General features: G+C 47.7%; 1 protein-coding gene across 8 annotated transcripts in view; it reads left to right on the top strand.

The window, feature by feature from the left end:
* Positions 1–12,212, top strand: part of GABRA3 (gamma-aminobutyric acid type A receptor subunit alpha3) — an 83,372-nt gene that overhangs the window by 22,612 nt on the left and 48,548 nt on the right. For all 8 annotated transcript variants that reach the window (XM_052672908.1, XM_052672914.1, XM_052672907.1 and 5 more), the window contains exons 2-3: positions 4,838–4,960; positions 7,887–8,008. In XM_052672908.1, the coding sequence (XP_052528868.1) occupies positions 4,878–4,960; positions 7,887–8,008 (205 nt within the window). In that variant the 5' untranslated portion in view covers positions 4,838–4,877. The remainder of the gene's footprint in view (positions 1–4,837; positions 4,961–7,886; positions 8,009–12,212) is intronic.

The following is a 12,212-nucleotide window of genomic DNA, read 5'->3' as shown; positions in this document are numbered from 1 at the left end:
TCTGCGTTAATCTGAACCTTTAAATTTCCTTCCCTTGTGCCTCTGGTTTCAAGTGTCCCATTATGCTGGTGTCTCTTGCAGAGCCGCAGACATCGCATTTGGTAACCATCACGTGTTCCTAGTACCTTGCATGGCAGATTGATGGGAAGGTTGTTTATGGCCTGTGCGGGGTGTGCATTGATAGGGACTGCTCAATGCGCTCCTCTCGGGTGGAAAGCACAAACGGTTTCATGTCTGAGCTGAAAACTGTGGTTCCTCTGCTGTGTGCAGCTTGCTGTGAGCCAGAGCTGTTCCTCTGAGATGGTAAACAGCAAGTTTGATTCAGGTAGGCAGGGGTACTGCTGCCTTCTCCTTGTTTTCTGATCCTTATAAATGCTCTGGTAGCTGTTGGGCTTCTGGCAGCATCTATTTAGCACAAAGCAGAGCTAAGCAGAGAGCCAAGTCAGAAATCTGGGCTATGTTAGATGATGGAAGCAGAGCACTCCCGTTGGTCCAGGCTGACAGACAGCCTTCCCTGTGCTCGCTGGTACAGGTGGAGTGGTGCTGGTGGGGCTGGAGTGCTTCCAGTGCATGCTGGCTTGGTGTCTGTGCTGTGCAGGGTGTGTGTGCCTCCTGGTTAGCTCATCTCATAGCAGGGAGCCTGTCAGACAAGAGTCTTGTGAAGCATCACGCTTACTCCATTATTTCCAGGCTCCCAGACAAACAATGTCTGCCCACTGCAACCCCTGCATCTCCCCCAAAAATAGTTTTATTCAAAGAAACTCTTCTTTTTCACTGAAGCTATTGAGAATTGAAGTGAAACCTTCCCAGCCGGGGACACAAGGCAGCATGTGTATCATCTGCCTTTATTGCTGCTGCACCGTGTGCTCACTGGCTGCCCATCCCTGCAGAGAGCTCCAAGCCTTCCCCACAGCAGTGATGACCGCAAGGCTGGTGTGTTGCAGAGGATTGTGGCCAGCTGTTACGTCTGAACAGCTCTGCGATTTTTGAGGAATGTCAGAGGACCTCTCCTGATGACTGGGACCTGGTTTGAAAGGCTTCAAGGCAATAAAGAAGGGCTCTGAGGAGCCACTTGTGCTGTGTGAATGCACCTGATCTGGAGATAAATATGCAGTTGTTGTGAGGTCACCTGCAGTGCTTGGCTGTGCTACTGTGCAGGTGGTGGATGTGCTCGGCACCAGCCGGGTTGAGATAACACTTTTCCCCCAATGTGGGAGTGTTTCTATCTGAGCCTTTGGATTATGGATGCCTCTGCTTCCCAGCCTCTTTTCCAGCTGGCTTCCCAGCAGTAGCTCCTCTTTGCACATACCCCCTGAGATACCTGATTTGGCAGAGATGCAGAGCAGCTGCAGGTCCTGGGGGCTGTGGACAGAGTGGGAGCTGCAGTGCTCAGCACTCCTCCAGCTGATGCGACTGATAAAGGTATGTGGCACATGGGCACGGCAGCTCAGTGACACTGCAGGTACACCAAGACTCTTGGTGTGGTAATGGTGGGCAGATGTGTCCTATGGGCTGCTGCTTCATCAGTGCCACCTGCATGACGAGCCTGGCTAAGTGAATCAAATTGCTCCCTTGGCTGTGTGTGTTTCAAGGAGGTGGTAATTTGAGGAAGATGCCAGTGTGACTCTTGGAAATGTACCTGTGTGGTTTTGCAGGGCTCTTCACTCTCTATTTGCTCTCCTTTGCTTGCATTCTCCCTCCCTGAGTTGTTCTCCCAAGGTTTTTTGCAAGCTGTACCTTTCATTCTCCACCTCCAGAGCTCTTTCCCTTGTCAGCATGAAACCTGTGCTAATCATAATTTCCTAGGAAAGAATTTCAGAATACTTAATGGCTTCTACGATAAGGAGTGCTTGAAAGATTAGGCCCAGCATGCAGAGTCAGGAGATCCCCATCGTTAACGTAGCTACATGGAGATCCTGCTGATCCAAAAGGTGCCAGAACCCATTGGTTCCCAAATCTCATCACAGGAGGAACCAATGTATCACTGTCTTGGGGAGAGGGAAGCTTTTCCAATTTCTCCTTCCAAAACTGCATATCCAGCAGGAAAGCTCTGTTTCTTGGGAGTGTTGTTTTGCTATGGTGCTCTGGAGATTGGGCACGCAGCATGTGTTGGAGAGGAGTGGGCATATTTATGATGCCTTTAGGTATCTGGCTATAAAGAAACCTGCCAAAACCCCGAGTGCACTGAATTGTACTTTAAGTATTGCCGAATCCCAGCTGCAAAATGTTAGCGGGGCTCCTTAGAAAATCTGCATTTGATTCAGCTGTGGAGGTTACCAGCAACTGCAGAATTAGTGATGAATGTGTTTGCTAAGCGTGCCATTAAGAAATGAGCCATGGGCAGATGGAGGAAGGAAGTGCAGAGCTGCTTAAGCACTTCCCATGCTCATAGAGAAGATGCTGGGAGCTGCTGTGCCATGGGGATCAACTGGGCTCTGGCTAAGCACTATTTAAAACTGTACATTTTAGGGGAAGGAGGAGTGAAGACATCCTCTGCTGAGGTTTCCTTGCGTTCTTCAGAGATGCAGTCCTTGCCTGGCAATGGGGTGATGAACACCGGAGCTGGAAGGAGACTGCTCCTTCTGTGTCTGCCCCAGTACTGCTTGGCTCAGCATCTTGAGGCCACCAGGGTTCACCACCAGCAGCCCCTCTGTCAGTCAGGAATACCAACCACGATCTTTCAGACTGGGTCTGCTTTGCAGTCCATGTCTAAGAAGTGTAACAGAGCCAAAGAGTAAGGAAAATGCAGCATAGTCTCTTCTGTCCAAATCCCTCAGGCAAAACATGAAACAAGAACAAACAGAGAGAGTTAGAAAACAGTGCCAAGCTATTTCCCATGCTGTGCAGTCCTTCCTGAGCCCATAAGAGCCTTCTCAGTGAACCAGCCATGCATGTGCTCTCATGCCCTATCTCAGGGGCATCCTGGGTGCTAGAACACTGAGCTCTCAGAACAGGGGGCTGGTGAGGACAGATATTCTCTTAACACAGGTGTGCAGAGCGGTTTCTGATCCTTAAAATGAGTCTTGAGCATGTATTTAACTTCATTCAGGAAGCCCTGCTATCCTTAGCTAGCACCTTTAGCGGAGCAATCCAAAGTACAGAATTGACCATTCATCTCCCATGTAAGGAAAACTGCATGAACAAGTGGAAATGTGGTTGTCTTGAATTTCTTGGTTCAGACAGCCATCAGGTAGCTTTTATCGCTTCTTCTGGCCTTATCTTTTCCTGAATTACTTCAGCTGCCCTGTCCCAGTCTAGGTGCATCATCTTCCAGCCTGTGGTCTCACCAAATCCAGGAGTTCCTGCAAAGCTGTGAAGCATCTGCTGTGAAATGGGATGGTCCTGATTCACGTGGATAGCACTGGTTAAAAATGCTGGCAGTGCAAATTCTGCCAAAACAAACAGTTCATTGAAATCTGTTGAATGGGAAAGCGATTTCAATAAGATTTCTTTAGTGGTGATGTGGGGAAGGGAGAGGGAAGCCAGCAGTGGGTTTTTGCTTTTGGCTGGTGATTGAAGTTGTCTTAGGGAAAAAAAAAAAAAAATTAAATCCTATTGTATAATCTTCAAGTTAAAGAGAATTGAAAGGAAATCTGTTGAGGAGCTGCTAATTGAAGGAGTTCTGAATTTGCCTTGTAAGAAACATCAACACTTTAGCTGTCCTTGTTCTGTTTTGGAACAAGCTTCCCCAAACTGATGGAGTTTCCCACAGAGCAGATGTTCATTCCCTAATTTGTACTTCATCAGCAAATACTTGAAATCCAACCTGTGTCCCTGCTCAGCTATAGGGTGGCAGGAGTCAGAAGATTGATTTCAAAGCAGGGCTCATTGCCTATGATGGTGCAGGTGTGCCCGTGCCAGGACAGCTTCCCCCAGAGTGTTTGCTTAATGTTAGTGGGAGGGTTGTGCTCCACTTGGTAGCCTTCCACTTGAATAAGGCCCTGAACCTACAGCCAAACTTTCAGCTGCACAACATCAATCCATGCGCTGAGGCAGAGGCTTCAAATGAGTAATGGGGAGGAAGACAAAGGTAACATGTGAAATATGCTCCATGCAAGGCTGTGGTCAAAAGGAGTCCCTGGCTGTGGCTCTGGGCTCGTGGCTGTGCCCGGCTGATGCAGCACCAAGCCGCCCGTGTGTGCCAGGCAGGAGCTGTCTGTCGGGGGGCAGACGTCATGACAAGCTGTATTTATCCTGGCTGTTGCTTGGCATTACTGTTCTGAGGTGCATCAACATAATGAGATACATAAAAGGGGAAAGGCAGTTAAATGTGTAATTGCGTCACAATAAACATAAAACTGAACATTAATGAAAAAATCTGAGCACGCTTAGTGTGGTACAGTTGAACACTCCCACCACCTCAGGCCCTGGTACCCTAAGTTTATGATGATTTCTGGTGATGTCGTTAGCAGAATTAAATGAGTGTCTAACTGTCCAGAAAGACATTAGAAAGAGAAAAAAATGGGTTTTGAGACTTGTGGGTGTCCCTGGGCAGCATGAGTTGGGGGAGCTGCTGCCGGGTGATGCCTGAGCATGAGAGATGAGGAGAAGGAAAGGATGGGTGCAAGAAGCAGTGTGATCACTTTGGAAATGGAACTGTGCAATGACTGGGAGGGATCAAAGCACCTGAGGGGCTGCTGGATGCTCAATGAACATGTATATGTGTACGTACATTCCTGGCTCTGACCCTACAGTGCTGCCTCTGGTCCAACAAATGTGACACTCCAGAAAGAGTATAATGGCTGACATGGATGAACCACTGGGAAAAAAATGGAACCAAATCAATTGCTTTCCTCCTAGTAAATTAAATCTTCTCTCTTCTGTGCCCCCATGGCAGGTTTTGGAGGCTCGCTTGCTGCTCGCTGTGCACTGAGGCCATGGCACCGCGGCTCACTGGAATGGCATCTCTCTCTCTTGCTGCCCTTGGACTCCTGCTGTCAGCTGTCCCTGCTGATGCTGGGTAAGGTGGCAAGAGGCAAGGCCTTTGGCCAAGGCTGCTGTTCTTTCTCAGTGCTTCAATATACCTGTGCTGATACCTGCATGAAGCAGTTCAGGGCATAATCCTGAAAAGATTCTCTGCCGTTTCTATGGTTGTGCTCCTGGGCAGCCTTTGTAGGCATGTAACACAACAGCAGTGACTGCTGCCAGTGCCTCTGCTCTCAGCCCCTGTGCCTTTCACCCAGTGACTGCTCAGTCTTGCACAGCTGAGCTGACTGATTACATTAACACTAGTTGAGCTGTTCTTGCTAAGGACGGTTGTCAGCATCTTTTGCAACAAAACCAGTTTTCAAACATAGCCTTTCTGCATTTCAACTTTGGGTGAGGAGTGTGCTTGGATGATTTTTAACCTGAAAATGACACACGCACCTCTTTCCAGCTCTGATTTTTTAAAATACTCTTTAAAAACAAGCAATCTAGAAAACAATACTGCTTCAGCAGTTTGGCTGTTCACGATGTAGGGAGAACTGTGCACGTAGGATCATAGACTCATAGAATGGCTGAGGTTGGAAGGGATCTTAAGCCAATCTAGTTCCAGTGGGGATGTAATGACTTTTTTCCCCAGCCTCTCCTAATTAAATGTGCTGTATAGCTGTCTTCCCTGCCTAAAGGCTTTTAATTCATCCCTCCTTGGAGTGTTGCACTGGCTCTGCATTTTCCCCCCCTGCCCGTGCCACTCCCCTGGTGCCTTCCAAGTAGATCCTATACAGCTCACGTTGAAGTCAAAACCTCAAATGTCAGCCTAAGTAAAACCATTTTGAAATCTGTAAACTCATTTTTTCCCATTGCTACTGAGTCTCTGTCAGGAGTTCTTTCACAAAAATCTGTCCTCTCGCTCTTTATATTATGGGTAATTTTTAAAGATAGCTTATAAAACATTAATGAATGAGCTTTCACGAGCGTGCTAGCTATTCATAAGTTATAGATGGTTATATACCCATCAGCAGACATGGTTACAGATTGCTTTTAACTGTGACATCCAGTGAAAGCTGGCACAATTGAAACCTTGCTAATTACAGCAGGCATTTGTTAAATTCCTCAAAATCCCCTCGACTTGGGGGAGTGCAGGTATTTCAGATTTCCTTTGTGCTTAAGTCCAGGTGAAAACCAGAACCACTGTTTTGGTTCAGATAAGTATTAAAGGCTGAGATGCTGAGGGGTTTTGCTGTTTCAGCATTGTGATGTTGCATGGGGCTGAGGGATGCATCTCAAGTGCTTCATGGCTTCGTGCAGCTGCTGGAGGCTGAGCTTCCTGCCTTGACCACTGCTCCCATAAGAGCTGGTATTGGTTCACTACAAATCAGAGACCAAGAGCCCTTGTGAGATGTGAGATCTGATCCCTGGAGAAACAAACCACAAGTACTTGAAAGCCAATTTCCCACTGTCTTTGGTCACTGATGCAGACAGATTAATGTCAAAATTGCTCAAAATGAGATATTTCAATTAACGGCGACATGCTGAATAACATCGATTCAGCCTCTCTCTAAAAATAACTACAACAGTACTTGCTCTTTTTTTTTTTTGGTAGAAATCAGATTTTATTATTCCTTTATCTTACAGGAAAGGGACTTTGTGTTGGGGAATCATTTTGGTACAAAACTCCCAGCAGCTCTGCTACTTGTCACCCTCTCGACCCTTCCTAGAATCTTTACAAGTGGACTCATAACGTCAGAGGTGGCTCATCTAACCAGACGGGATGCTGCAGGATTATGCTTTGAACAGCTTCACTGATATTGCACCCTTCCGCTTCCTCTTCCTTTTTTTTTTCTTTTTCCATTCCTCTTCATAATGATTTCTCAATCCTTGCACTTCATTTCTGTGCTCATAGCGAAGCCATGGCTGCACCCCGTGAGCTGAGCAGAGCTTGATGGGCTGAGTGAGCCCTGCGCTGCTCTCTGGGGCTGCTCCCACCTCCTGAACAGAATTCTAGAGCACTGGTTTGATGGCATTGACCTTCCCTATGCTTTGCACCTAGGAGGAGTTTGTTGGGCTTTCTCCAGTGTTATGCCACGTCCCTTATTTTTTTATTTTTATTCTTTAGTATTTTTATTCCCTTCTCCATCTTTCCTGCATTCTCAGCATCTCTACTGAGTTTTGTTTTGTTTTCTGTTTCTTAGTCTTCTGCCTTTCCATTAGTTTTGTTCCTACCAGTTATTTCTGCTGGGAAAAGCTGTGCTTGGAACTTCAGCACTGACAGATACCCTGTGCTGTTTAAAATCTTTGAAGCAGCTGGTTTTGTGAGGATTCGTAGGCTTCTTTCTGTTGATTGAAAGGGAGACGCAAAATGCAAATGTGCGATTTGAGCCCCTTGGGCTTGCGGAATTGCGCTGGATATTTTGTTTGGTGATATGAGTGTTGTTTGAGAAATGTGCTGCTTATTTTGCTCCACCTGGGGCAGAAAATGCCCCAAGGAAATCATCTTATTTGGGGCTCCTAGGCTTCTTGCATTGAGCGGAGATAGGAGCATGAAAACTCATTTGATTTTATAAACAGGGAAAGTTCAACAAACTGCAGAAATGGCTCACATAGGGTTTTAATGGCAGACTCAGCCTCCCAGCCTGCTTTACTGATTTCCTATTTTTCTGCCCCTCTTTCCTTTTCCCAGGGAAGAACGCTTGGAAATGGGCTGATGTGGTAAATAACTGGCAGCACTTGCTGCGTGCTCCCACAAGGAGAAGACAGCACTTGAATAACCCTCAGATTCCCAGAAGCTCTGTTCCTCCAACTGCCTTTCATAGGGGCAGGAGAGGGACACCAGCACAGGGTACTCCTAGTTGGGCTGGGACATGGATAAGTGTCCTTTCATTTCCATACTTAGAATGTATAAAGAGTATTTCTGTTCTGATTGTGGCTTTTTTCCTCTCTCCTCTTTTCCCCAAACACACCAGGCTTTCTCAGAAGCATGTTTCAGACGTCGTCGATGACAGCAAAGACAACATCACCATTTTCACGCGCATCCTGGACAGGCTGTTGGATGGCTATGACAACCGCCTAAGGCCTGGACTCGGAGGTCAGTTGGTTGGAAAGATGATGTTCTCTGCATCTGTACAGCTTTAGAAATGAGGGGCTGGCTGTACAGATGACTTTTTGACAAAACTGATGGTTCTGGGAGGAAAGCCAGAGCCAGTCTCTTGTTGGTTGCGTTGTTTTGGGTCCGTTGTATCTCATTGTTTGGTATTTTGTGAGAAGAGAGGCACACGTCTCTACAACTGTTGTGGCCTTCTGTGACATTACATTTGTAGGCCTGTAGATGGAGCAAATATAATTTTATTTTTTTCTGCTACTTTAATAGGCAGTATCATGTCCTAAATTATGACACCACCAGCTTGCAGAACCTTCCATCCACATTGGCTTTGCTTTTTAGTTGCTGAGTTTTGCTGCAGAACCTCTCTCTTGATGTCCTCTCAGCTGCTCCCCAGGTAGCTGTTATCTGGGGGGATCTCCTATGTGTACTGATCTGGATAGCATGCACTCAGCCAGGCTCTGCTATCTCCTGAGCTTCCTTCAGCATTGCCATTACAGTAGCTGCTGAGCTCTTATCCAAGCACCTGCAGATGTTCAAGTGCTTTAGAAAGCAAAACCCTAGATAGTCACCTTCCAGTGCTGATGGCATGCATCTAGCATGCTGTATGGAGGAAGAATCAGCAGGGAGATGTTCCTTCCTACTGGAGGAAATGCAGTTCCTACCCAGAGCCGGACTTGCCATGCATCTGTCATTCCCTGTACCTCTCACTGCTAAGCTTTCTGTCTTCCTGCATGCTGGTTATAAAGCAATAGCCAGGAATTGCGCCCTGTGTTCCTCTGCGCACCCCCTTGTCCCCACCTTGTCGTGGCCTTCTTCTTGTATCTCTCCTAGAGAGCTATGGTCCTAACAAGAGGCTATGGAAAATCTGGAAAAGAGGGGTTTCTCCAGCGAGCATCCTCACTTCAGGTGGGCTGCCATGCCACAGAGCCCAGCTGGGAAAGGGTTACTCTATCTGCATAGGCTATCCATCAGTTTTATTGCTTTTGTTGCTTGTTTCTTTCCCCCAGAATTAACTGCGGTCCCACTAATAGCTTTGCTTCCTCAAGTCTCCCCAATGGCTCTATTGATTTAACTCAAATGATTCTGAGAGGGGACTGAGGGGGCATTTATGTTCACCATAGGCTCAGTTGCAGACAGCCCTGTGCTAAGTATTAACAAGAGGACTCCCAAGAGCCCCCTTGCTGGGAAAGTTAAAACCTTTCTTGGAATATCTCTGCTCTGTTGCTTTAGATCCTTTAATAATGTGCTTAACATAATAAATTGTCTTTGGAATCTGAGCCAGACATTGCATGCTCAAAGGCTGCTTTCACCTCCGACTTTCCCTCATGGAACACTCTGGCAGATGCAGATAGGAGGCTGTAACAAAGGCTGTGGGTTTGGGGGGCTCAGGCAGAAATGGACCTGCTGCAAACTAGGAGCCATCCTGGGGTGACTGTCAGCAAGAGATGGGCTTCCAATGTCCAAGGTTACGCAAGAACCAGTGGATAACCAGACAGCAGGGCTTGCAGGCTCACTTCTTGGCCTTGTTTTCCTCACCTTGTGTCAGATGTGTTTTTCTGAACCCCCTTGTCAGCACATGGGAGCAGTATGGGGCTGGCTGTGCCCAGGCTCCTGCCCCCGCATCCAGCAAAGTCTTTTCCGTGCCCACTGGGAACTGAGCAATGTTTGTTTAGACTTTGGAAAAGGAGTCTGTGTAAGCAACAGAGTGTTGATGTGGCGACTTCTCCCCTCAAGATAGCCTCTTTGTATTTATTTTCTTATCCCCTCTGCTTCCACCATCTGGTGCCACCCACTCTAATAGCTGCCATGCCAAAGCTCCTCTTCCCACCAGGATGCTGCAGACTCAGACTGAAGCACAGCAGTGCTGAGGCTGCTTAGCACCCAGAACTGCAGAGATTGTGGCCCCGTGCCTGGATGCTACCCCATCCCTGAGATGTGGCTTAGGGCATCCTCTTAAGTGAGGAGTCCTTGCAGTCCTGGTGATTCTTGGATATCTGGGAGCATGCACCAAGCCATGTTGGAAGAAAGGCTGAGGGGAGAAGTGTCTATTAGATCCCTTCTTCAGGAACATCCACGGCAGTGGGGACACAACCACTTGTGTCAGCAAGAAGTCTTCCATGCCTGGTAGAAGGTTTTTCCCCTGTTTCTGTCATGTGCCCTGGGAATGGCTTGCTCCAATGGGCTGAGTCCTCTGTTCTGTCTGACCCCATGACCGCTGAAATGGTCTGGGCTTGGGAAAGGAGTAGCTACATAAATGGATCGTGTTATGGAGCGTGGAGAGAAAGGAACTTTCAGCAGATAACCTGTCTTTCCCCTGGGTAAATACAGTGCAGATGGGTTATTAAGTCAGAAGAGGAATAGAAATGGACCCTGAGGGAATGGAGACATCTGTTGTCATGGCCAACCTTGTGGGAGAAGAAAATCTCCTGCAGAGTGAGGTTCTATATGGGCAGCTTTGGCCTCCCCTCTCAGTCTGGAGTAGTGGATCACATGGATGCTCTGCCTGGCCCCTCAGGGCTGATGAGGGGCATCTATTTATAGCTCACAAATTCTCTTTGCTGCAGGGGCTTCCTGCAGAGAGGGCTTCTGCTTTGAACCTGGTGCTTGCCTTACTGCAAGGGTTGGAGTGAAAAGTTATGGCCAGGAGAAATGGGTCGGACTGGCTGACAAAGGGACAGATGTCATACACCTGGACAGGAAGGGTGTGAATGTGAGTGATGGGACACTGAGTAACACTCTGAGAATGACTGATGCACAGACCACTCAGTGGGTTCTTTGGTTCTGTGAAGAGTTATGTTCTGCAGGCCTTGCATGGCCAGCTGGATCCCACAGCATCACCTCAGAGAGCTCACAGTGCCTGTCGCTGGGTTGTTTGAGGTTCACTGATGGTCCCTGTGCAGCTCTCACCTCCAGCAGCATTATTTCCATCTGGTGGTTGTAGGGTTTGTTCTGTTGCAACTTAAATACATCGATCCTGTGAATGCCAGGGGTGGAGTAGAAGGGAGGTTTCCAGACTTTTCACAGCCTTTTCCTTCCTTTTAATGCTCTTTGGCAATACCACATGGAGAGTTTCAGCATTTCTTTCCTTTTCTATCAGGGAGAAGACACAGGGGCTTTTCTATAGCTGTTTCCAAAGCAGGGGAAGGATTTATCCCATCTCATCCTCCAAAGCTATCTGCTTTGGAGGAGATGAGGGAGTCTGAGGTGCTGCTCAGTGTAAGTGTGAGGTTCTGAGTGAGTCTGGAGCAGCGTTGGACTAAACTCCCATACTGGGTGGTCAGAGAAGCCTGCACTCCAGAAAGCTGCTGGCCTTTCCTAGGGGCTGCCAAGAAGGGCAGGGTTTTGTCACAAGGAGAAGGTCCGTGAGGACGCAGTTATTAATAGATGGACTTAAAACTTTCTGGATAAGCTGCAATTTAATTGTAATTTGTAGCATGTTAAGCAGCTGATCTGGTCTTGATGGCTGTTCTCCCACCTGGATGCAGCATCACCTTCAGGGTAATCCGTGGCATTTCCTTGGAAAATCTCCTACTTCATCACTCTGGAGTCCCCAGATGTCTGTCCACATGCTGCCCCATCAGCAGGACCAGGTCAGATGTCTTGCTGGTCTGTGTCCCCATGATGCGATGAGAGTTAGGAGTCTACTGCAGGGCAAGGGATCAGCAAATACAGGCAGCTGGATTAAAGCAATGCCATTCCCTAAGAGCAAGGTATGTGGCCCTTATGATCTCTTCTCTCCTGGTGGCAGGGCATCATCCTCAGGGCTGGCAGCAAGTGAGTCCCCCCAGGCAGAGAGAAAGTCCCAGCTTGTGTCCTCACAGCTGGGGATATTGATTGCCTCCTCTTCCTCATCTCCAGTGGGATGTTGTTCTTCATGCCTTGCTGTCAACATCTTCGTGCTCGCAGTGGGCTCAGTGCAGAAACCCTTTGGCTCAAATGGATTTCAGGCTCTGCCTCTTGTACAGAACTCAAACCAAGAATGCCCTACACAGGCACCCCTGGTGCCTTTTATCTGGGCTTGCTACGTCAGCTCTGCCTTGCAATTGGTTTTGATCTGTAACCACCTGTTAATATTTATCCTGCTAATAGATTCTCTTTATTCTTCTCTAAGTGAAGTGCACCCCAACTGGAGCTTTCCCTGTTTTCTTTCCATGGTTCAGTGTTTTTTTCTGTTTGTTTTACTGATGGT

Source organism: Tympanuchus pallidicinctus, unplaced genomic scaffold (genome assembly GCF_026119805.1).
Source record: "Tympanuchus pallidicinctus isolate F22 unplaced genomic scaffold, pur_lepc_1.0 scaffold13, whole genome shotgun sequence".
Taxonomy (NCBI): Eukaryota; Metazoa; Chordata; class Aves; order Galliformes; family Phasianidae; genus Tympanuchus; species Tympanuchus pallidicinctus.
This window is presented reverse-complemented; position numbering and strand designations above follow the sequence as displayed.